We start from the raw sequence: 26228 nt of genomic DNA on the forward strand, positions 1-26228 counted from the left end.
ATACTATAAGTACTATATGATATATTAAACAATAGGATGATTGTTGTAATTACACTTCACATAAGTGTGGACATTTAGCAGAAGTTGTATCATAGTTAACAATAAAAGAATAAAATACAGATTTAAATAGGCAATCTTGTTAATAATAATAGGCAACAAAAAGAAAAATTACAAAATATTAAAGCATTCAATAATTATGTATAATGTTATATATAATTTTTATTCACACTATATGTTTATAATTCTAATATGTATAATTTTGTTTATTATATATTTATATATTTATAATGCCACATACACTTGTGGTAGATGTATTGAGCTAAATTTTACCCAATCAAAAGGATAATATTTTGCTAGTTTAAAATTATATATTTAAAATTCTTAAACATTTCAATCAATAATAAAATTATATAGTACATGTCATATAAACAATACTCTAATTTATAAAAATTATAATTAAAATACATAAATGTACACAAATGCTTATATAATATTAATCTCTTACTTATTTTAATAACTCTAATTAAAATTTAGGAAAAAATACAGAAAAATCAAATTTTGTTAATTAATAATTTTAGAACATTAAAAATAATGACTTTCATAAATAATAAATTTAAATCACTTGTTTGAATAAAAATATATATTAAGAATATGTTTATTAAAATATTTTAAAATGCTCACAATATTGCAAGTACTTAAAAAACGTATATAATATAATGTACATGATTCAATTATTGTTCAGTTCTTTAAGAATTTATTGTATAAATTACTATTAATAACTTACATCTATAATTTCCATGTTTTAAAGGTAAAATAATATTAATATTTACTAATAAAATTAACAAATATAACATAATATAACTCTACCAGTTTCTACAATTTTCACAAACACATTTACAATTAAAATCTAAGAATAATTGTCTTACAATCCAGTGCAATCTACTTTATAATTAGATAACTCAAATCAATCATAAACTATAATTTATAATAATAGTATTTTTACGAACTATAATATGAATAAATAACTCATAATTTAAATTGTAAGTATATAATCATATATGTTTCTGATTACAAATACAATTTAACTTAAGTAGATGCTGAATGGTTTAAAATAAAAACATATTCGTGAAGAAAAATAAAAAAAATAAATTTCATATCATATTAATTTAATAACGCACTAAAAATAATAAAATAAGATATATCAATTGTTTACAACATATAAGTTTTTGGTTTAAAACAATGTTATTAATTAAAAGGAGATCAACATTTTGAAACAAATTTATTTTTCAATCATTATATGTGAAACAACTTAACCATAAATTATTGAACCATATACCAGGGGTTATAAAGAATTTTAATCAATTATCAAAAACAATATAAACCAAATTTTCTAAATTAAAAATATTATATATAATATATAATATAATATACATATATATATTTTTCTACATAACGATAATTTGTAGTTTTCTAAAAAAATATTTTAACTGTATGAATAATGATAAAATTCAATTTCTTCAAAAAAAAAAAAAAAATTATAATTGTTTTATCTTTAAATAAAATATGATTTACAATTTAAATATTAAAAAAAAAACTTCATTGATATTAGTATATTGATTATTTTATTTACTTATAAATAATTTTGAATTATAAGTAAAGTAAAATTAAATTCATTAAAATTATGTATTTAAAACGTAAATTATGATGGCATTAATCAATAATCTTTTTAAGTGTCATTACTTCCATAAATAATTAATCTCCTTTGTATACTAACAATATTTTACATTTTTAAAAATATATCTGTTAAATATAATTTAACAAATGTTTCAAGTATTTCATGTTATTTTCTAGTAGAAGAGGATAAAGTATGAAAAGTATCTAAACTAGATTGAATTTGCTGCATATGAATTTCTACACAATTCTCAAATGATTTTTGATTAGATTGACTAAGTTTAAGTTTTATTTCAACCATAGTTCTTTTTAAAGCATCCAATTCATATGCAGTAGGTTCACTTTCAGTTAATGTCTTCACCTGGAGCATTAAAGCTAATAAATCTTTGATTAAAGCTAACATCGGCTGGTCATCAATAATAAAACGGGAATCAGTTACTTCTTTGTTATGCTCTATCATTTGTTCAGCTTCATCAAATGACTGATTTTGTAAATAATCTGTTATCAATGGCCATGTTTCAGCTTCTTCGGGTGCTAATATTTTAATTTCTTCGCTAAGGACACACATTACAGATGTTAAATGAAGATTTAAATTATCCAAATCCAAAACAATTTTAGCATATCGACTCTGAAATTCTGGAGTTATATCTTCATTGTATAAAACCATTTTTTCGGCTTCAGAATTCATGTTACGTAATGTTTGTACATATTGCTTTTTTGCGGCCAAAATTTTTCTAAATTTTACAGTAGATTCTAAAAGTTTCATTGAATATTGGGCAGTTGTGTTCTGATCAGTTTTATGTACATCTACTTTAGTTTCAGGTGATATTGAACGATTATGATAAGGTACACGTGGACGACACATTTGTAATAATACATTTTTTGAAATAGTTTCTGGAGGTTGATTAGAGCATACTTCATAATCAAGGACAGAGTGCGTACCTAAACCAGGCTTATCAAAATGTATTCTATAAGTATTGTTAGAAACATCCAGAGCTTCAATAGTTCCATTAAACAAACCTTCTTCATTGTTACTTCTTAACATTGCTGTTACTTTTGTACCAACACTAAGTTGTAAAGGTATTTCCTCTGGTATATCTTTAAACAATGCTTCATCTCTAGCTTTCCTTTGTTGTAACAATCTTATTTTTCTTCTTCTTCTATCCAATTCTCGAATTTCTTCGTCAAAGAAATTCTGAGAACATCTACGAGGTTTACCCATCATTCGCCGTAACATACACCATTCTCTCCTAGTCATCGTCTTAATTTTAAATGAGGGAAAGAAGTCTTGTACACACATCATAAAATCAGAATCATATAAAAGAGGTTTATCTATATTACTATAAAACCACTCGTAATATATCCAATTTTTAGCTTTTGGTAATTGAAAAATTTTCCTCAGTCTTAATCCAACATTTTGACAACGTTTACGTTCCAAAGAGTCAGATTTTGGTTTGGATGTCGACACTATGTTTTTAGGAGTTTCGAGTTTTACGGGTTTTGGTTTAGTTACACCATTTTCAGTAGATTTTTTAGAAGCACTTTTAACAGGTGTTTTCACATTGGGAGTCTTAAGTTTGATTGTTGGTGTTGTTTTTACGGCAACTTTTGGAGTTTGTGATTTTTGATTAACAATTTTTTCTTGTTTAGGCGTTTTTGGTGTTTTTGGTTCTACTTTAGGTTCAACAACTTTTTTTGGTGTTTGTTTTTTAGGAGAATTCACATACATCATACGTTCTTGTTTCACAGATGGATTTTTAGACGTGTTGAATACTTCTTCATCAAAAAATAATTTATTTTTTTTTCTAATACGAGCAGGCATACCCCTTCTATTTAATTTATCTTTTCCTGAATTTGATGATTCTATAATTTTAGGATTATTTCTTTTATTTACTGGCTGCAAGCCTAAAACAGCAGGACATAATTTTGTTTGGCGATATTCATCATCTACTTCCATATCACTACTATCTGAATCCATTTTTGTTTATTTAATAACTTAACAAATAATTAAATTTAATATAAATACTGTGTTAGTAGATTGAAGTAATACGAGAAATATTTTTCAAGTGAATACACATTGACAATTCAACAAATTGCTGCAATCCCATAATAACCTGAAAAAAAAAACAAAACTATTATTAAATATTTTCTAATTTTTATTAGGAATAGTTTGAGAAATATTATTAAGCCAAATAAAAATAATATTAAAGAAGGAAAATCCCTATAAAATGCACTTTTTTACCCGAAGTAATACTTTACTTATATAGCAAATTTTTTGTCTATTTTATAAAACTAATGAATGTTTTAATTTTATGATCATAGTTTGCTTTTAAGTGATTACAACTTTAATTAGTTAATTAATTTTATTTTATTTTTTTAAACATTTGAGTAAGTAGTGGATATACATTTAGCATTTATTAGCTAACCATAATATACTTATAAATGTATAATACGAATACATAATATAATTAAAATAGGTAACTTAGCAAATTCTTTTAACAATTTTATGCATAAAAAAATATTTGATTTTTCACTTAAGACTAATGTAAATTTAACAAATAGTTTATGAGTTATATGAATTTACCTAAGTATGAATAGGGCAAAAAAGCTAAAATCATGAACTTTTCAACAATTACTTATATCTTTGTATAAAAAAACTTCTATTATTTAAAAAATAAGAGTTAGATAACAGAAGTAAATAAAAAATAAATCTAAATATTTAAAAAAAAACTACCTATAGAAAATTAATTTTTATATTAAACGAATATATAATAAAAACAATCAATTTGAATTATTTGATACAATTTAAATCACGAGGAATAGTTAAAAAAATTATTTAGAAGTTACAGTGTACAGTACTTTAAAATTAAATGAAGTTATCAAAGTAGGTGAAACATTAAGTTTGAAAATAAATAAAAGAAAATTATAAATTTTACAAATTTACTGAAAACTAGATATTTTAATAAATATGATTTTATATTAAATTATTTGTATAATTTATTACACAAAGTGTGGAATACAAATATAATAACTAGAACTTTGCCACATTTTTAAAGTTATAACACGGCATTATTAGTAATATAATCAGGTCAAGTTTTACGTATACTGGAAAGAATTATAACATCAAAACATATAAAGTTTCATTTTTAGTTTCACAAAATGAAACCAAACTATAAAAAGTACCATATACCTACTAATGAATTGAAAATTTAAGTTTATAGTGAAAGTAATTAAAAAAAAGTATGAACCAGAAACACTTAGCAATTCAAAGTTCAAACAGTATAAGTTTTGTTCAACTGATATCATACAACTTATTATCGGTTATTAAAATCAACAAAAAAAATGAACCAGAGAAATACTTTGAGTTCATTGTTCATCGGAATATTTGAACGAATTACTATTTGAAAGGAAATGGCGCAAACAACTGTACTAATTGTCGTTTGAATGAATTTTCTAACGTCCCGAAACATCAATTATCCATATTTTAAATATACTTACCCTATTTCTATGAAGAATGTAGTACGATGATGAAATAAATTGCAAGCAATGGATGTACGTATTAGAAGTAATAATACGAAATCAAATACGAAATGATTTGTAAATTTATAAATTTCGTAAAAATCGCGGAGGAAAACATTTCCCAGTTTAAATTCCACATTATCGCCAGGTGCAACAATAACATTTCATGAACTACAGAACGAACGCTATACAGTGATGTAATACTTTAAAAACAAAACGTTATCAAGCAAACAGTTTAAAAAACTAAAATCAATACAATATTATCAAATTCAAATACGAATTTTTAATTTGTTGGTTACGTTCAAAAAATCAAATTAATTTTTTAGACTCGTTTTAGTAATTTTACTAATTTTAGTTGTTTTTTAGAAAACCATAATTACTCTATAATTATTTGATGTGTTGTAGACTTATAGTATTATACCAATTAAGTAAATTGTCTTCTTAAGAAGTTTAACAGGTATCTAACAAGTTTAAATAGTTTAATTTTGAACTTTCTTGTATTTTATTACAATTTTACATTTTATAATAATACTGAAATTGTATTATTTTTTTACAATTAATAATCTTACACTACCTATAATAGGACCTATAATAATTATACTTAAGTATATTTATTTTATTACTAAATTAAGTTATTAAAGATATTTGTTTGAATAATCATATTTAAATATTTTATAAAACTTAAATGTTCCTAAATATATGTTTAATTACTAATTAGTAATAAGTATTGCAGATAATTAAAGTATAATAATATTAAATTCTGTTATTTAATCCCCAATTACCAAATAATTAAATTGATTTTAGTATATTGTTAATGCTTTAAAATTCGCTACTATGACAGTATTTTTGTACCAAAATAATTATAAACCAGGACAACAATTTTAATTTTTAGTAATTTATTGTTTGTGTTTGTTTTTTTTTTAGGTTTTTTGAAATGGCATCCATCAATGAAGACTTATTGAGTTTAAATGAAAAAACAAATACTACACTTGATATTATTAATACATCAATTGTAAAAGAAGAAAATAAGGGGATTGCATGTATAAAAAAAGAATATATCATTGAAAGACATGTACCTAAGCTAGCAATAAATTGTATTTCTGAATCAGATAAAAACCAATTAAATGAAGATGAACCCCCTTCTAAAAAGCAGAAGTGTACTAAGAGTGTATTAAAAGGTCAAAACAAATCTAGAAATTGTACTTACTATCAAATTCCACAAGAACACTTATGTACAAATCTTGTTGAGGGTTTAGAAAAAGGCTCTTGTTCATTTGAGAAATGTAAATTCTTACACAATGTCACAGAATATTTGGAAAAAAAACCTGATGATATTGACCAAACATGTTATGTTTATTCTATTAAGGGTCGTTGTCCTAGAGGATTGACTTGTAGATATGGAAGTAGCCACATTGAAAATGGTAAGAATATTATTGACCAAACTAAGTATGAAACGTGGATTAAAAATGAAAATAGTTGTAAAACCTTAAGTAAAGAAAATATGTTAAAATTACGAAAAAAATTATATAATTTTACAAAAAGCGAAGAAGCAGTTAAAAAAATTGATAAAGATAAGGATTTAGGACCTTTAATCGAGGAAAGTTCAAAAAAAATAAATTGGAATAATAAACTCTACTTAGCCCCGTTAACTACAGTTGGTAATTTACCTTTTCGTAGAATTTGTAAAGAGTTTGGGGCTGATATAACCTGCAGTGAAATGGTTTTATCATCAAGTCTGTTACAAGGTCATAATCAAGAATGGGCATTAACTAAAAGACATGAAACAGAAGACATATTTGGAATTCAAATATGTGGAAATAATCCATATATGTTGTCTAAAAGTGCACAAGTTTTACAAGAAAATGTAGATATGGATTTCTTAGACTTGAATTTAGGGTGTCCATTAGATCAAATTTATAAGCAAGGAGCTGGTAGTGGCTTATTACTTAGAAGTAAAAAATTAGAAGTTTGCTTGAAAAGTATGAGAACAGTACTTGATGTACCCCTTACAGTAAAAACTCGCTCAGGTGTAAATAAAGATCAAAATGTTGCGCATGATTTAATACCTATGTTCAAAGACAGTGGAGTATCCCTTATAACAGTTCATGGAAGGTCAAGAGATCAAAGATACACAAAAATGGCTGATTGGAATTATGTTAATGAATGTGCCAAATTGGCAAATCCAGTACCAGTATTTAGTAGTGGAGATATAATGTCTTATGAAGATTACATAGATACGAAACAGCAATATCCGGATATTTCAGGTGCTATGATTGGTCGGGGAGCATTGATAAAGCCTTGGATATTTAAAGAGCTTAAAGAAAATAGGCATTGGGATATAAGTAGTAATGAACGATTAGAAATTTTAAAAAGATTTGTAAAATATGGTCTTGAACATTGGGGTAGTGATACTCGAGGTGTGGAAACAACAAGAAGATTTTTATTGGAATGGCTTTCATTTTGTTACCGTTATATTCCTGTAGGGGTTTTAGAACGTGTACCTCAAAAAGTAAATGAAAGACCACCAAATTATAAAGGAAGAGACGATTTAGAGACATTAATGGCTAGTGGAAATTGTGCTGATTGGATAGAGATAAGTAAAATGTTACTTGGACCAGTACCTAATGGTTTTCAATTTCTACCCAAACATAAGGCGAATTCTTGGAAATAGTTAATTTATGTTATATTATTACTTAATAATCTTTGTTTGTATTATCATATTGTTTTTTATTATATTATACCATGTTAAGGTTTTGTGACAGTGTATTAAATTAAAATTTAATATGTGTATACCATTTGTGTATTAAAAATATTTTTTACAATTTAAAGCATTTGAACAAAATTTATAATTTAAGGGTATAGGGTAGCATGAAGGTGAACTATTCAATTCAATCACTCATTTTCTGAGCGATACTACTATAGTGTAGTAATGAATACAATAAATTTTATTGTGTTTTATTCAATTTTATAAAACATCTTTAAAGAAGTGTCAATAATACAATAAGCCATTTTCGTTTAAAAAGGTAAATTATATATTGTATGGAATATGGATAAAAAAAAGTTAGGCATTACCAGGGTCGCTCTAAGCTTTGCAGGGGCCCATCAGCCCATGGGCACCCGGAGCTTAAGGTGCCCTTTTAGTGGGCTTAAATTATAATTTTGACTATTCGGGCGGGGCCCCCATATTTTGTTAGAGTAAAGACGGAACTGGGTATTAATAATTATAATTATTATTTTATTGAAAAAAATCGTGTACAATATTAATTGAATATTCGGCTTCTGCTATCTAAATATGTATCTAATTATTCATGAATGAATAATATTAATCATTAATCTTCGACATTGATATCTTCAGACTTCAATACACCTTGGTTTTATACAGTTTATTGTTATCTATATCCCATCTGTGACAACAATCAACGCCTGTCTTGATAGGGTGGCCACACTGCTAAGCAAGTAAATAGTAGTAATATCTTTCAGTAGTCAATGCATTAATGCATTATCAAAATACCAAAATATGATGCTTTCACTTCATTCTTTATAACTCACTAACTCAGTTGTTATTACTTAGTTTGTTTAATCATGAATTTGTAACTTCTAAGTTTTTTTAGGCTCAGGCTTAATTTGTCTTCGTTTATTGTTGACTCTTGGTGTATATTGTATTTATTAAATTTAATTGGCTTATTTTTACAATATAAATAATGTCTCTATTTAGGTAAGCAAAAATTAGGATTTTGTTCAAAAGGCCTATTGTAATTAATAATTTTGTGTTTGTATACTAATTTATAATTCTTTAGCGTGTTACCAGCACCTACACAATTCCTTCAAGATTTGGAAGAAGATGACGAATCTAATGAAACACTTGCAGAGAAAACCAATACATTTGAAGTGTATGCTGTTAAAATCCCACCATACGGTAACAGAAATGGATGGGTACCAAGGACTGTTGAAGTAATGTTTATAATATTATGTTATTTATATTATAATGTATCATCGTTGAATATAAATAAGAGTAATGTTTAAAATTAATGCTCTAGTCAAGTAACTAATTACAGAGTTACAGATATTTTTCAAAATCTTGCTTCCAAAACATAAATTTTTAACATGCGGTGTTCATAATACCTTATAGGTTTTTCAGTATAATTGTAGTAGTCAAGTGTCACTTCAATATTTTGTATAATTAGTTGGACGGCAGTCAACATGTTAATTCAATAGTATTTTTTACTAGACAATAGTACCTAATATCAATTTTAGATTTAAGTGTTTCTATTGAATAAATCTTAATTAAAATAATATGAATTTTTTGAAATATACTTATTATTTGATATAGGAAAAAATACATTGGTTAATTATTGTTGGCAGTCATATGGCAAAGTGGAGTACTTTTGAAAGTAATAGTTTTGATACATTCAACTATTGTACAATATTTTTAGTTAAATTTGAGTATGGGCTAGTACAGTAGTAAAAAAAATATTATATTTTTTAAACCTTTTAGGTAATACATTATACATTTTATTAAAATATAATTGGTTAGATGTTTTTTATAAAATCATTAACATATACTTTTGTTAAATAACTATTTTTTTTTTTTTAGGATTTTGGAGATGGTGGTGCTTTTCCAGAAATCCAAGTTGCACAATATCCATTGAATATGGGAAAAGAAAATAAAGAATCTGTTTCTAATGCTCTTGCGTTGCAGTTAACTTCTGATGGTAAAGTTAAATATGATGTGATTGCTCGCCAAGGTCAAAGAAAAGATAAAGTGATTTATTCAAAACTGTCTGATATGCTACCATCTGAGGTGATCAATGAAGACGACCCTTCTTTGCAAAAGCCTGATGCAGATGAAGTTGCAGACATCACTGAAAAAACTAGGGCAGCTTTGGAAAAACTGACTAATTCTAAAGTTTCGGCTGCATTACCAGTACGAGCAGCAGATAAACCCGTAAGTCATAATGTTTTAATTTTTTTAAATATACTTATTTTAAAATATTTATAATTAGGCTCCAGTACAATGGTTCCGTTATACCCCTACTGAACAAGGACAAGAATATAACTCAGGATCAAAACAACGTGTAGTAAGATTAGTGGAGGCTCAGAAAGATCCTATGGAACCCCCAAAATTCAAAATAAATAAAAAAATTCCTCGAGGTCCTCCATCACCTCCTGCGCCATTAATGCATTCTCCAACTAGAAAAACATCTGTAAAAGAACAGAAAGAATGGAAAATTCCACCATGTATATCCAATTGGAAAAATGCCAAAGGTTATACAATTCCATTAGATAAAAGATTAGCTGCTGATGGCCGAGGTTTACAACAAAATCATATAAATGAAAAATTTGCTAAGTTGGCTGAAGCTTTATACATAGCAGATCGTAAAGCCAGAGAAGCTGTTGAAATGAGAGCTCAGTTAGAAAAGAAAATGGCACAAAAAGAAAAGGAAAAGAAAGAAGAACATCTTAGAGCAATGGCTCAAAAAGCCAGAGATGAAAGAGCGGGTATTAGGCTTCCTGGATCCGCTAAAAATGACGAATCTCGTGAACGTGATCAATTACGTTTGGAACGTCAAAAAGAAAGAGCTCGTGATCGTAACCTTGCTAGAAATGCTGACAGCCGTAAAAACAAAGTATTACGAGATCGAGATATTAGTGAACAAATTGCTCTTGGACTCCCAGCTATCACTAGAAAAACTGGAGATACTCAGTATGATCAACGTTTGCTTAATACAACAGCGGGTATGGATACTGGATTTGGAGACGATGAAGAATATAATGTATATGATAAACCTTGGCGTGGAAACAGCTCATTGGCTCAACATATTTATCGTCCGTCTGCTAATATTGATAAAGATGTGTATGGTGATGATTTAGAGAAAATTGCCAAGACAAATAGGTAAGTTTGATATTATACTTTATAGTATTATTAATTATTAAATGAAGCTCAAATTTAAGAGAACAAAACTAAATATTAAATAATTTAAAGCTGTTCGATAGTTCTGTGTGTTTCCAAACAATAGTTTTATTTAAATGAAATACAATTTAACTTCTAATATTATGCATCTATCTTTTACAAAAATATTAAAGTAATTTTGATTTTTGTTTTTATTTAGATTTGTTCCCAACAAAGAATTTAGTGGGACAGATCGTGATCCTAAAGCTAGTGGTCGGTCTGGCCCTGTTCAATTTGAGAAACATCAACAAGAAGAGGATCCATTTGGTTTGGATCAGTTCTTAACTCAGGCTAAGCATGCATCTAAAAGGTCTCAACCACAGCAACAAGATCGTGATAAACGCCGTAGAAAAGATTGATTTCATTTTTTTCTGATTGGTTTCAAAATTATTTTTGTATCCGTTGCTTTAGAAATGAATATTTTCATTTTATAAACTGATTTATAAACAAAGATCCAGTAAAATATCATGAAATTAATTAAAAATATTTTATTTTCATAACAATGATGAATTGTTGAATATTTTAAATGAAAAAATGTATAATTTCTATTTTCCACATATAGTGTGATATCCCTAATACATATAGATATGCAATTATAAACTTAATTCAATTGTTGGTTATATTATTTTGTTTCAAATCATAGTACTAAACAGAGCTATAATAATTGAATAAGAACTTTAATACCAACTGGCTGGTCCCATTGGTTTGCCTCCCTCTATAGTTAAGTGTTAACAGAATTGTCATTGCTTAATTAAAGTTTTTTCTATAATCATTTTATACTATAAAAATTAAATAAAGTACTAAGTATGTATCAAAATTGGAAACTTTTCAATTCAATATTTAGAATATAATAAAAAAATGCATTTAGACATAATTCATTTTTCTCTTATTTAAGCCTTATGATATTGTTAATGTAATTGATATTTTATACTTTACCACTAAAGATACTATTTTTATGAAAGTAAGTATTATAAAATGTATCAAATCAGAAACTAATTAATACTATGATATTGATTTATCATTACCTTAAATATTACATTCTGTTATAAATTATGATGCATTGATTACAACTTCTTTCTAGATCATACAATGTCAATATTATTATTATCATTATTTATTCTATTTCATGGTCATAATTTATCACACTGAATTTCTAAAAGGCGTTTTGAATTAATTACTCTTTAGTATTTAAGATATTTTAATGCTCACCAATTATGCTATTTACTATTTAGATAACTTATCTTTGATGTCATAAGATAGTTTTTAAACTATTATTAACAAATTGGGAACTAGATTAGTAATATTGTTTCACAAAGAAAATAAAAATTACTTTTTAAAAAGTTTTATTGTTATTTAAATATTGCTCCTTAAACAATTTATTTATTATTTTATAATGATTCTTCATCATCCAAATGTAATATAGATTTTATTCAATCAAATTTATTTAAGTAGTATGTAACAATATTTTACCATTTTCCCCAACTGGATATAATTGATTGAGACGATTAAGGTAAATCCAGGATTAGTTCTTGTTGTTTGTTAAATAAAAATACTTTTTAACTGTTACTATTAATTTATTTATAGCAGAATGTTCATTTTGCAATACGTTTTAAATTTCTATAAATCCTATGCGCCAACTATGTTAAATTAATTCAATTTGAAAATACCATAATCCAAGATAAATTGCGGTAATGATGAACTATTAAATAGTTTTTCAATAAATTTATATCCCAATAATAAAGAATTTACAACTTTTTATTTTATACATAGATTAACAATTATGAAATTTTACAGAATACTCAAATTTCTTATATTACACGTACAGTTTTGTTAACATTTTTGTTGATTAATTCTTTTTCCATTTTTTTCTTCTGTTCTTTAAATGCCATAGTGTTTGCCTTTCGTTCTACTCTTCTTTCCTAAAGAAAAAAATTAACATAATAATAATATATATATATATAAGTAATTTAAGCTTAATTAAGAATCATACATGTCTAAATTCTTTAAGTGCTTTTTTCCTCTTCAGTTTTTCTTCGGGAGTCTCATCTTTTGGTCTTATAGATAAAACAGATAAAGCTGATATTACTGATCTAGAACCAGATTTTGGTGTATCTTTATTGTCTAAGGTTTTTAATGCTTGAGCTGTAAGTCTTTGTTGTAATATTGGAACTCCAGTTTTAGGATTTATTCGTATTTTCTGAATCTAAATAAATTATAATTATTCAAATCATTATTATCATATTTTTATCTTATAAAATTGTAATTATTGAAGAGTAAAAAATTTCAATATTTCTAACAAAATATAATATTAAAAAAGTTTAAAACTTACTGGTGGGTCCTTGATAATAGCAGGGCGGTTGTAAATATTAGAATATGTAGAAATGATGCTTTCGCAATCCCATTTTTTTACATCCTGGTCTTCAACTGGTACTTTATAAGTGGGTTCTTCTTGATCAGAATCGCTATCAAAAATCAAAGCAGCAGTTCTGTCAGTAGGTATTTCATCCTAAAATATTTAAGAATTTTAAAACTATAATTTCTTAGAACCAAAAAAGTAATTATTTTACCCTTTTCATATTTAATTCAAATTCTTCAGCGGCTTTTTTCAACATATCAGATTCCATTGTTAATGTACCTTCAATTTCTTCAGTTTCTAATGCTCCAATACCTGCATCATCATATTCAGCAAATAACTAATGACAAAAAATAAAAACCATTAGTATTTATTTTAATTTTTTTATTATCTTATTAATACTTGTTCAAATTGATCATCTATTAATTTTAAATTTTCATTTCGTCTTATAATAGAACTGGACATGGAGTAATCAGTAAAACGTGATTTGGTATCATCATTGTTTAAGCTACCAACATCATCGTATGCCTCACTATCATAATCATCACTTTCTTCATTTATGTCTTCTAGTTCATCGATATCATCATCTGATCTGAAGCCAAATAAACAAAGAATACATGACGTGTAAAATTCAAAATTAGCAATAAGATAACTTACCCAGGTTGATTTGCCATCACCACAAAATCATCTTCCAATTCATTATCTGGATCATCAAAATTAAAATCATCGTCCATTGCAGCGACAATGTCTGGGTCCAAATCCAAACGCAAACCTATACAATATAATTTATTATATTATTAATCTATTAATAATTTAATTTCTATTGATTTATTGAATGTTACCCGATTGAGGAGCTGCTTTATTTAACAAGCCTACTTTTTCTTCAACTTCAGACTCAAATATTGAAGATGGTAACATAACTTTGGGTTTTTCTTTCTTTATTATACAAAAATAAATAAAAAGACACATTAAGTTTTTTTTTTTATTATAGAAAAAAGTATTCAAAAAATGTTTATACCTTTTCATTATTATGGTTTGCAGGAGCGGGCAATAATATAAAATCATTGGTTCGGCATTCTTTAAGATGTTGTAAATAGTCATAATCATCATCAAAATATATCCCGTATTTAGCTTCTTCATCTTTATTTTTTTTCTAAAAAATTTATTATTGTATTTTATAAAGAATTTAATAAATTCAATTGTCTATTAAAAAAAAAAAACATACTCCTTTTGATTGAGTAGGCTGCTGAGGTACCAAAACATGTTGTGGTGCTGTTTCATCAGTAACAAGAGGATCATGCTGACTTCTGTGTACTACATGGAAAGTAACAGAATTTTTCTTTTCAATAAATTTTCTTTTGTTTTTCGGCTGTAAACATTAAAATATTTACAATAAAAAACATAAATTATTTTGATATTGTTGATGATTTTAAAAATAATTTACTTAATAAAAGATTCAAATTATAAAATTATTTGTAACCTTAAGTAAATATTTTACAAATAAATTTAAATAATATATCTAAAACCATTTTAAAAATGATATATTATTACACATACCTAGGTACACTATTATTCTATGAAAAACTTAAATAGCAGGTTGTTGATTACATACTTTGTTTTAAATTTTAACACAATAGCACCGTTGTTTCAAATTTATTAAGTAAAATACGAATAAACTATGCTATATTTAATAATACCTATTAAATTTTTCTTACTTGACTAAAGGTCCATTTTTTATAAATTTGAACACTTTTTTAAATTAACAATCTTAATTAAGCCTCGGTAGCGCAGTAAGTCTCATAATAGTATAATCGAACATTAATAATAATATTGCAGTTCTTATATATTGTACAATATAATTGATATTGATAAATAGTAATAAATAATAAGTACCTATAGTATAAGACTATAGAGTTCAATGTACAATTGGAAAAAAAATATTTACAGAAATCAAATTTCTATATGTTCAATACTACTTATTTAGTTTGATTAAATAAGAATACATAGATAATAATTAATAAACTACGCTAATATGAAGTACAAAATTTGTTATAATTTGGATAAATAGAATTAGTCTAATCTGTATACACTATAAACTAAAGAGGTACTAACTTTGCTAGTAGTAAGTACTTTTACTATTGTTACTATTTGCAATTATTATAATAGTAATATAATTAAATTATGTGTTAATATTAATGTTTAGTATTAAATAAACGAATAATGGTTGGGTATCAATATTTGAAATTAAAATCAACTAACCATTTTGAACTTTTAGCTCCTACTGTTGCAAGTAGTTCTTAAATGTCTGACGTAGTGGTGTGCGTTTACAAAACACAATTCACTTTAATATTCACAATTACCTGTGAAAAAGCTCAAATTATAAACTCACGTGCCACGGCAAAGTAGTGCGTATTGTGTATAGATTCGTGATAAAGAAATGTTCTTTTTTATCTACCATGTTATCAACGAGCCTGTAGTGATAAGCACTTGTTCTAATGACGATTAACCAATCGGCGATCCGGTCAACACTGGCTGGTATCGGAGGTTTGGCGATAAGCACAAATGTGGTGGTATCTGATAAGGAGAAAAATCGCAATTCAAAATTCAAAAAAAAAATACCTTTTTAAAATTTAAACGCCAACGTCGCCGACTAGCAAGAAGTGAGAACTCAACCAGAGACAGTACACAAACCACTGCAGATACGCAGAAAAGATCGAGTCAGATCGTACGGAGCTGCCGTCACCGCTGACACCCCACATCACTGTGGGGCCGTGAACAGTCGTTACCGAGCGATGGAAGGTACGATCATTGCTTGTCTATAATTTTTAGCGTTTTTTTTTCTTTTAATTGCCGACATCGTTTCGCGATCGACCGTCTGCCGCCGCCATGTCGCTGAGGAACGTCGCCCGGAAGCTGCTGTTGTCGCGCCCGAGGACTTTCGGCGCCGGTCAGCCCGGGTCATCGCCCAACCTAGCGCCGCCGCCGCCGCAACAGCAACCCCGCCGGTCCGTCGGCGCGTACGAGAACGACGGCAAAACGTACGTGTCCATGTTGAACAACAACAACATCCGGGACGGCATCATGATTTCCGGTTACAGCCAGTACGGGTTCCGGTTGAACAACGGGTTCGTGGTGCTCGGGCCGGTCGTGTGCTTCGCCAACTCGATATTGGCCTGGCGCGTGGAGGACGACCGGGACGTGACCGTCGACTCGCTGTCGATGCTGTTCCACCTGGAACCCCCGCCCGCCGTCATCGTGCTGGGCATGGGCGACTCGCCGCAGCGGAACCGCCGGGACGACAACCGCCGGAAGCCGCAGCTGCTCCGGCAGCACTTCGACAAGGTGGTGTGGGCCGCGGCCCGCCAGTACGGGTGCACCGTCGAGATACTGCCGGTGGACGCGGCGCTGGCCACGTACAACTTCATCATCAGCGAGGGACGGCACGCGGCCGGCGCGTTCATACCGCCGCGGTTCATACCGGCCATGGACGACGACGCGGTCACGGCCAACGCGCGGCACGTCCACCTGTACGGCGAGAGCGTGCCGGTCACCGACGTGTGGTTGGACGCGGAGGAGCGCAGCGAGCTGATAAACGCCAACTACCGGGAGTTCGGCGAGGTGGTCGGCGCGCAGAGGGCGGCCGAACAGGAGATGCGGTCCAAGCTGGCCGGCGACCGGAAGCCGGGCGACGGACCCGAGAAGAAGATCCGGTGATCTGCGACGAACTCGTTCGTAACCCCTTTGCTGTAATATATAGTCGACCGTTGTTGTAATCGCGTTCCCCCTCGCGCAGCAGAGACCGAACGTGCTCTTCTGCTGCCGTGTGTTCCCAAAACTAAGCGTTTTGTTGTTGTTGTTGTTGCTGTTGTAAAAATATAATATACGTACAATATTAATTTGTTTGCCTTTCTGCAACTATATATTGTGTGCCTATATATATGTATATATTATAATATCGGTAAACTATTTAAAAACGATACGTTGTTTTTGTTTTTTCATTTTTTTTTGAATTCAAGTACCAGCGTACCGCCCCTATACACGTACCTACTGCACTTATACAAGTTATATAGGTACCCGTAGGTACTTTATAATGGTGAGATCATTAACACCGCAAGGTGACATCTGCAGATTTCAAGTGTACCTAATGAGACCGTAGACGTGGTTTATCTTTCTCCAAATCAAACTAGTATTATAGGCTTAGGGCTGTGAATTTGTAGCGGTGCATTTTTTTACCATCCGTTTATGAAACTTCTAATTTGCATATTTTGTTGGTCATATTTTTCTGTTTTAGTTCATTTTCCGGTATATTTAATTAAATTCTACCAATTCACATCTTTGAAACCCTTTTTATTTGTTTTACACAATCTTAAAAAGTCTTTCTGGTGAATAGCATTGTACAAAATTCATTTTCAATCTACATTTTTATTATTTTTTTTTCTCATTAAATAAAAACATTTCAGTCGTGTAAAATGTTATGTATTACCTAATGTATAATATCTTATAATATCAATATAAATACATATATTAAAATTAAATTAAACACCATTTAATACTGTAATTATTGGCATTTTATATTGCATTGTTTGCATTTTAAATGCATAATTATTGTATTTTTTTTTTAAGGTTTTTAGTGCATTCAATTCACATCCCTAGATAATAATATCACGTTTACTTAATAGGTACGCACTCAGTATTCGTTGTTGTGTAATTATATTTTTCAAGAAGGAAGAAGACACCTTAAAATATGTACTATGAGCAAAATTTATCGTCTTAGGTGCCGAAATTCTGTAATCAATTAAAAAAAAAAAATCATAATATGTTATAATATCCGTATCTAATATATTAAACTAATTGAGAAGTTATTTATGATTTTATGGTAATGAAGTTTATTATATTCAATTTATTTGATTTAAGATTTAACAACGAAATAGAAATACTTTCACGTACCATAAGTCCATTTTACGACTTATTATAAATTATAATTATAGTAAAAGAGTGAAGTTTTAGGTTAGTAAAGGACCTGCAATTTCAAATGTGTATTTGGTTCCGGACTTTCGAGAGTATTTAAAACACGATTTTATCTTAACTTATTTTTCATTTTTATGAACTACTAAATACTAATAACTATATTATATATTTATGTTAAACGTAAAACCTTAAACTTTTTAATGAATTATTAAGGACTTTCAAATTTTGACGACAAACTTTCTGAAATTTTGTATTAATTAAAAAAAAGTGTTTATTGAAATTTGAAATATTCTGACTAACTATTACTTAAGTTTCTATACATAAAGACATTTTAGAAATATTTAAGATTAATGTTATGCTATTTCTAAGCTTCTGGTACCTATTAAAGAACTTTTTTAGTCATACAAATTTTTATGATTAGTAAAAAATCTTCAAAATGTTATACAAGATCTTGACACCTGTATAAGTTTTTCTCATACAGTCATACATTTATAGGAACCTAAAATTACCTATCATAAATATACAGATACCCAATATTTTTATTATACCTATACATATTTCAACAAAAACAAGACCAAAACTAATAATGTTAATAATTTTGTTGAGAATACAAAATACTGTTCATATTTCATAAGAACTTTAAACTTTTCGCCAATCGCCACTATATTATTATTTTCTAAGCAATGAAACATTCAAATACTTAGTTAAAATTTAAGTTTTCATTTACCAAAATCTTATTCATATAGTTTTTTAGTACGTTGGCATAGGTATAAGCTAATTATTATAGCTACCTAGTATTACTAGCTCCGCACTAAACAGTACTATACAGTATACGGGTAGAACAATAATCTATGTACACATACACTTCATAAAATAAGTATAATATAGTATATCTAAAATACTGATGAAAAATATTATTTTCAATCATAATACTTATACTAGACAGTAGACACACAATATTATAGAGTATTTATAATATTATAATCCATGTACTTACTGTACTTCTGATTTTACGGTTTTTTTTTGTAAACATTTGATATTTAACCAAAGGGCTTTGCCTTTGCACATTACCGTTTTCTGAAAACTAAATACAATGATTTAAGAATTATAAGAATAGGTAGGTACTTTCTGATTTAAAACGATTGGGTGCCAACTACTCAGTACTGAAATGTGAGTGCCTAGCCTAGTGTGTAATATTAGTTCATTTATTGGTGAAATTGTATTCCTAATCTAAACTTTCTTCACATTAAAACAATGCAATTTGTTATAGACTCGATATTTCAACTATTTATTGTTGGTGTTTTATGGGGCAGCACAAATCCATTTCTGAAAGCTGCAACTAATAAAGTAAAAAGAAATAAGACATTTAATATGATTTCAGAAATCGTGGATCATGTAACTAATTGGCAAGTGAGTATTATATAATAAACTATGATTTATGAGCAAATGAAAATCTGTGTAAATTAAATCATATTTTATTTTAGTATTTGATACCATTTATTATCAACCAATGTGGTTCATTGTTGTTCTATTTCACTTTAAAATATTCAGGTAAAGAGGAAAACATTTACTTTTTGACATGTCAAATTTAAATTATTATTAATAGTTAGTAGGTTTTCAATATTAGGTGCACTTCAAAAATAAGTTAATGAATAATTTCTTTTAGACATATCTTTGGCTGTTCCTATTACAAATGGAGTTTCACTTGTGAGTACATCAATAGTAGGCACTTTGATCGGAGAAGAAAAACCAAAATTTAGTAAGTTCATCAACAATTTAAATTATAAAATTATTTAAGTTTCACCACATGTTTTGTAGTCTACTTAATGTTTGTTTAAACAGATTTAAATAATGAATTAACAACAAACATAAATTAAGATCTATAATATTTTTTAATTCCTAAGGAGGTAAAGTACCTCTTCTGGAAAGTCTCGTCTCTTTGTCTTTTTCAAATGTCGTAATTTATTTTTATCACTGAAGATTATTGTTCTAACTTTAACAACTGGCATTTAATAGAATTTTGAGAATAAAAATTTTAAATGAATGTTGTTTTAATAAGGATAAATATTTTATTTTCAGGAACGATGGTTGGAATACTATTTTTACTATTTGGTATTTTTTGTTTAATTATAGATAAGAAAACATGAACAATCATTTATTATTTAAACTTTTTTTTTTCAAACGTCTACAATTGTGTTTATTTATATAAATAAAATACAAAAAATATGTATTTTTTAAATACATGTGACTAGGTGTATAACATTGAATATAGGAGTATACACTACCTATATGTATATAATAATACGTGTAAAACTTTCACAAAATAAAACAGCTTAAATAAATACAACAAAAAAAAAGCATTTAAATAATTATAACATCAGTCTAAATAATTTGACAATAATTTAAAATGAAAAAATTAACTATAATTAATATAATTAATAATAAAATAATAATAAAAATAAAATAAATACATTTATTGGTACTAGTCTTTTTTAAAAATATTGATTAACAACTACTTGGTCATAATGTTTTTTTTATGTATATTCAATGAATATATTTTGAATTAATTAACTTCTATTGTTTCATTTTTATGTAATAATTAAAACGTTAAATCCATAAATAATGTGTGTACCCAAAATTACACATGATTTTAATAGTATATTTTAGTTGTATTATTTTGGTGAATAGGTATAACTTAAAAATAAATAAACCTTCATTTTACTATAGAAAATCTCACTATTAAAATATAGTTCATGGAAAACAAATATTATTTTGGGCAATTTCATTATTTAAATACATTAACAGTTAACCATCAAGTATTAATAAGTGATGACAAATACTACATTATTTAAATAATGTATTGTATGTTAGTTTGTTACTCACTTACATAGTTATTATTTGTGGGTAAGATTGATGGGTTAGGATAGGTTTCGATTAAAATAATAATTATTAATGGCAGGAACACTACTTTTTTATATTAATTTTTAGCAAATTTATAAAATATTGACTATAACATAGAATTTAATCAGTTATGCATTGTTTTTAAGTTAAACATCGAAAGTAGTAACAAATGCCTGTTTTTATAATACCCTTGTATCAACATTTTTTCTGTTGCTCTAGCAGCATTAAAATTTAAAACAGAACAGTAGCAGTATAAATATAAGTATATAATATTATTTTTATATACATTTTTTATTATTGAGCCAGTACTTTTGCCATTATTGAAATTAAAAGATACATTTCAAATATAAAATTTTAAAATGTTTCAAATGGTAATACTTAATTTTTTTTTGGTATATAGTCTAACAATTATTAGTAGAAAAACAGCTTATTAAAAAAGCTTAACAAATTATAGATTTTTGAGATTATTTAACAACTAGTAAGGACATAGTTTTTAAATTTAGAATAAATAAATAAATTATAGATTAATAATATGTTCTACTCCACACAAAGTACAAATTGCTCATTATTTAAATAAAATTACTATTCATCAAAATGTTTCTGAAATTTGTTTTTTGTTAACTTCTACTTATTTTAACAAAATAAATAACATACATTTATAAGACAAAATAACTAAATACATTAGGAACATACATTAGTAAAACATTAATAAAACTCTAATAAAAAAACAATACACAGTGATGTCTTAACTTTTTACTTACAATTATGGTGTAATATAATTTTTCTGAGATGAAATTATCAACATAATTGAGTTTAAATTAAACTTTTGTTTATAAATATATATATATGTTTAATTAAAAACAAAATTTATTTTTTGATTTAAAAAAAAATTGTGTACCTATCATTTGACTTATAAGTGAAACATTTTGATCGTTATTCATAAATGTTTTCAAATAACTATGTTTTGTTATAAATATAGTAAATAACATGATATCTAAAATTTGAGCACTAAAAGTAATGTTACCCATAAGCTTTAATAAATATTATGTTAAATAAATTCTATAGCTAGTTGCATAACTTTTAGTATAATAAAACCATTATTACCAACACATACAATGTATTTCACTTATATAACACCTGTTAGAAATTTGTAACAAAGAATGGTTTTTTTTAAATATTATTTAATTTAATTTAGTTATTTCTAAAATGGGTAACCACACTCACTGTTTTCCCACAAAGCTATAATACAAAAATGTTCATCTAAATTTCAATCAAATGACTCAATATCTTAAGTAATTAAAATGTATAAAAGTTTCTGTTAAAATATTACAAACCAATCATACCCTACTACAACTAAATATGTGTGAGCTTTTTATAATTCATTTTTTTATGCAGGTACTTATACAAAATTACATGGAAATTTAGAAATATAATCAAAATTGAATAGTATTAATTTGTATACAATTCAGTTATCTATACTCTGTCCAGTGAGAGAACGCACCGATTCTGTGCATCCTCCTGCTATCGAAACTGATTCCTCTATGGCAGGGTGATGTTTGAGGATGCGCAGAAAAACCAATTTTGGTCGGCCCACAGTGCATTTTCTCGCTGGATAGAGTATAGAATGTTTTTTAATTTAAAAAATAGCTAAATTTGAAGTAAATATTCATGTAGGTAGATACTACATATTATAAATATTTTTTGGATCCACAAACATAAAAAATTTCAATTAATTTACTTATAGACAACTTTATTATTATTATTGAAGACATTTGGATGTACCGATTAAATGTTTTATAAGTATATGACTATCTCACAATAAAATGTCACAAATCAATAATAATTAAATTCAAGAAACATACTAATTTTAACAACACACATGTTTGAATACTTCTTTAAATTTAAATTAATCCAGAAAACCCATTGTCATAACTTTCAAATTGTTTTTTCCATTTTTCTAGAGTTTTAACTTGACTTTTTCAGAAATAAAATGCCAACTTTAAATACAAAATGAAAACTAGACAATTAAATATTTAACTCCCCTAATTCTAAAATAAAATTGTATGGTTTAATCTAATCTATTATATGTATAGTATAACCATTACTAATTATTATATATGGTTATATTAATATTCTTAGGATTCAGACACAAGTGTTATACTGTCTATAATATTTATATACAACATATTTGTTTACATTTGTATAAATATATAAAAAAAAAACGTAGATACTCAGTTAACAAAATTATTGTTATTATTTTTTTTTTTTAATATTAGGTATAACTATAAATTTTAAATAAATACTTTGTACAATGTTTTTACTTTGGTATTAGATTAACATATTAGGTACTCACCACTAAATAATAATTTAAATTTATCAACTGTTAGATATTTTTTTCTCTTTTGATTATTATTGGGTTCACTTTTTCTTTACATACTTTTGAATGAGAAGCTTTTTCGTCATTATTTATCATCTTCGAACATTTATCACAAGTGTAAACACTAATTACATTATGTCTTTTCGCCATATGACTTCGTAGTTTTAATTCATAAACAAATTTCATATTACAATACCCACATTCTCTCTTATCCGTTATATGCTTATCTTCAACATGAGTTAATGCTCTTTTAGTATTCTTGAAGTCTATATTGCAAAGAAGACAAATTACTTGACCTTTTCTTGTACTATATACGTAAGATTTCATTTTATTCAACAAGCTTTCTTTTTTAAAATCTGGAATTAATGTTAAATCAACAGTGTCTGATGTGGACTCTTCATTTTGTATCTGCATACTTTCATAAGCAAGATTTTTTTTTGATTTTCTCTCTTTTTTTGATTCTTTATTATTAGTTGTTTCATTTTCATTATTGTGTTCAGTACTCAAATGACATAGTAGGCCAATATTATGATGAAATATTTTGCCACATATTGTACAAGGATATTCTGGTTCAATTTCATCTACTAAAATTTTACTAAGAGGTGGTAAAATATTATTATTGTTTGCAATAGTAGGTTTATTAGCAGTCTTGAAGATTATTGGTATTAAATCTGGTACCGAAGGACGACATAGGGGAATAGTTTTAGGAACCGGTTTAAGAACAGATAAAGGAACCTGAGGGTGAATAACATTATTATTTTTCAGAGGTCTGCCATATTTTTTTTTAATTAAGTGATCAGATTTGGAGCTTTCAATATTTTTTCTTTTAGCAAATGTGTTATTTATCATAATGGTACAACCTCCTATCCTTCCTTTAAATTTTCTGATGTGATTGAGTAAATCATTGTTAGTAGAAAATACTTTAGAGCATGATTTACAGGTTAAATTGGTGTTAGTGGATGAACTTGAAGAATATAATGAAGTAGAAGCATTTTCTCTATGGTTATCTAATTCAACAATTTCCACATCCGAATTGTCACTTACATTATCATCTAATTCAACAACTTCCACATCTGAATTATCTTCTATATTATGATTAATTTCAACAACTTCCACATCTGAATTATCTTCTATATTATGATTAATTTCAACAACTTCCACATCTGAATTGTCTTCTATATTATGATCAATTTCCACAACTTCCACATCTGAGTCAGAATCACCTAATATTTCAATTGTTTCATTATCATAATTTGGTTCATCGATAACTAATGTACCATCTGAACTATCTTCACTTTCCAGCTCAGCCATATTTCTAAACAATTATAAAATAATATAGGTAGATAGAATTTGAGAAATTAGTGTTTTAATAGGTTAGGCACCAAAAAAAAAAAAAAATTAATTTCTTTATGAAATATGAAGAAATCTAACACACTTGTATAAAAGGCTATACACAGGCATAGTTTTATATAATTTAATTAGGTAAATAATAATTCTAATCATACATGTTGACTATAGTATACTAAAGTTAGTATGCTAACTATAGTACTCATAATATTCGTATTTCTATAACTTCCTATATGTAATATACATTTTTAATTTTTTAATTTACGTTTCAGCACTGAGATATTCTTTAATTCATAATCTTAAATTAGAATTATTATTTAATGAAATGCCTTTATTATAATATTTGTTTTATCCAGTATTTAAATTCTAGAGATAAGCTAAATACTTACTCGTTTGTGGTTTAATATTATATTAGGTACACTATTGCCGTCGATTTATTCAGATCACATTAAAATAAGCCTAAGTTGTCCATCAAAAACTAAAATTTAAAAGCAGTTTAATGGTTTAAGATTATTATCGAGGGCCAACAAGTGCGGCGTCTGGCACCAAACAACTACTAAACAAATAAGTACTCAATTGTTTTGAATTTACACGGAAAGCATAAAATATAAATACTTATTGCACATTTGCACGCATAATAAAATTATAATAACAATTTATAATTTAGTTAATACTAAGTAGTAACTAGTAATATTATGTACTATAGAAGTATCTAAATATCTAAGAATAAAAAAAAATATATTAGTATGAGTACCAAGAAATTTACAAAGTAGAACACAAAAAGTCTAAAAATGATACCAAACAAAATACATATAGGTATTACCGTATTACAATGTTGTTCAGTTTTGAATCAATCGTAGTTTAAATTTGGCAACATTGTAATCGTTTTTGAGGAAATTCATTTTGAGCGAGAATAAAATCCAAAATATTTCCCAAAATAGTTTTTCTCGCCAATTGGAATATTGCTCGTTAAATTTCTTTATAATGTGTTACGATTTTCGAAGTGAATCTTTTTTTATTATCAATGGACTTGGGACCGCGACTCCATAGAGTATCATTACTCCATGGACCGTATTCCCATTACCCGTAGAGTTAACATGGAAACCATTTTTGTTTTATATTTATCGCGCCAAAACCGAGAT

At 27.1% G+C, this 26228-nt stretch overlaps 7 protein-coding genes across 8 annotated transcripts; 4 read left to right on the top strand and 3 right to left on the bottom strand.

Annotated features, from left to right (window-relative positions):
• Positions 1 to 194: 194 nt before the first annotated feature.
• On the bottom strand, positions 195 to 5337 carry LOC114132394 (protein lin-9 homolog). The gene is made up of 2 exons (XM_027997847.2): positions 5170 to 5337; positions 195 to 3785 (listed from the first exon to the last, which is right to left on the bottom strand). The coding sequence occupies exon 2, from the start codon at positions 3647 to 3649 to the stop codon at positions 1841 to 1843; it is 1809 nt and encodes a 602-aa protein (XP_027853648.2). The 5' UTR covers positions 3650 to 3785; positions 5170 to 5337; the 3' UTR covers positions 195 to 1840.
• Positions 5338 to 5470: 133 nt separating this feature from the next.
• Positions 5471 to 7985, top strand: LOC114132395 (tRNA-dihydrouridine(47) synthase [NAD(P)(+)]-like). The gene is made up of 2 exons (XM_027997848.2): positions 5471 to 5647; positions 6115 to 7985. Exon 2 carries the CDS (start codon positions 6125 to 6127, stop codon positions 7859 to 7861), a length of 1737 nt encoding a protein of 578 aa, XP_027853649.2. The 5' UTR covers positions 5471 to 5647; positions 6115 to 6124; the 3' UTR covers positions 7862 to 7985.
• Positions 7986 to 8700: 715 nt separating this feature from the next.
• Positions 8701 to 12014, top strand: LOC114132396 (SNW domain-containing protein 1-like). The gene is made up of 5 exons (XM_027997849.2): positions 8701 to 8905; positions 8988 to 9141; positions 9785 to 10135; positions 10194 to 11083; positions 11301 to 12014. Exons 1-5 carry the CDS (start codon positions 8892 to 8894, stop codon positions 11497 to 11499), a joined length of 1608 nt encoding a protein of 535 aa, XP_027853650.1. The 5' UTR covers positions 8701 to 8891; the 3' UTR covers positions 11500 to 12014.
• Positions 12015 to 12874: 860 nt separating this feature from the next.
• On the bottom strand, positions 12875 to 16076 carry LOC114132366 (protein LTV1 homolog). The gene is made up of 10 exons (XM_027997814.2): positions 15753 to 16076; positions 14719 to 14862; positions 14512 to 14646; positions 14336 to 14429; positions 14151 to 14265; positions 13896 to 14085; positions 13708 to 13833; positions 13470 to 13646; positions 13131 to 13343; positions 12875 to 13059 (listed from the first exon to the last, which is right to left on the bottom strand). Exons 1-10 carry the CDS (start codon positions 15753 to 15755, stop codon positions 12949 to 12951), a joined length of 1308 nt encoding a protein of 435 aa, XP_027853615.1. The 5' UTR covers positions 15756 to 16076; the 3' UTR covers positions 12875 to 12948.
• A 73-nt stretch (positions 16077 to 16149) lies between these two features.
• On the top strand, positions 16150 to 20622 carry LOC114132378 (transmembrane protein 234 homolog). The gene is made up of 5 exons (XM_027997827.2): positions 16150 to 16292; positions 19732 to 19871; positions 19946 to 20012; positions 20128 to 20220; positions 20541 to 20622. The coding sequence occupies exons 1-5, from the start codon at positions 16286 to 16288 to the stop codon at positions 20606 to 20608; spliced, it is 375 nt and encodes a 124-aa protein (XP_027853628.2). The 5' UTR covers positions 16150 to 16285; the 3' UTR covers positions 20609 to 20622.
• On the top strand, positions 16290 to 17470 carry LOC114132367 (NADH dehydrogenase [ubiquinone] 1 alpha subcomplex assembly factor 3). The gene has a single exon (XM_027997815.2). The coding sequence runs from the start codon at positions 16380 to 16382 to the stop codon at positions 17205 to 17207; it is 828 nt and encodes a 275-aa protein (XP_027853616.2). The 5' UTR covers positions 16290 to 16379; the 3' UTR covers positions 17208 to 17470.
• A 2193-nt stretch (positions 20623 to 22815) lies between the features above and the next one.
• Positions 22816 to 26066, bottom strand: LOC114132364 (zinc finger protein Xfin-like). Of its 2 annotated transcripts, none has more exons than XM_050202842.1 (2): positions 25910 to 26066; positions 22816 to 25054 (listed from the first exon to the last, which is right to left on the bottom strand). In XM_050202842.1, the coding sequence occupies exon 2, from the start codon at positions 25048 to 25050 to the stop codon at positions 23746 to 23748; it is 1305 nt and encodes a 434-aa protein (XP_050058799.1). In that variant the 5' UTR covers positions 25051 to 25054; positions 25910 to 26066; the 3' UTR covers positions 22816 to 23745. The 2 variants fall into 2 exon arrangements, with proteins under 2 accessions (XP_050058799.1, XP_027853613.2); XM_027997812.2 differs by lacking the exon at positions 25910 to 26066 and adding an exon at positions 25476 to 25564.
• Between the last annotated feature and the right edge of the window lie 162 nt (positions 26067 to 26228).

This window comes from Aphis gossypii, chromosome 3 (genome assembly GCF_020184175.1).
Source record: "Aphis gossypii isolate Hap1 chromosome 3, ASM2018417v2, whole genome shotgun sequence".
NCBI classification, from domain to species: domain Eukaryota; kingdom Metazoa; phylum Arthropoda; class Insecta; order Hemiptera; family Aphididae; genus Aphis; species Aphis gossypii.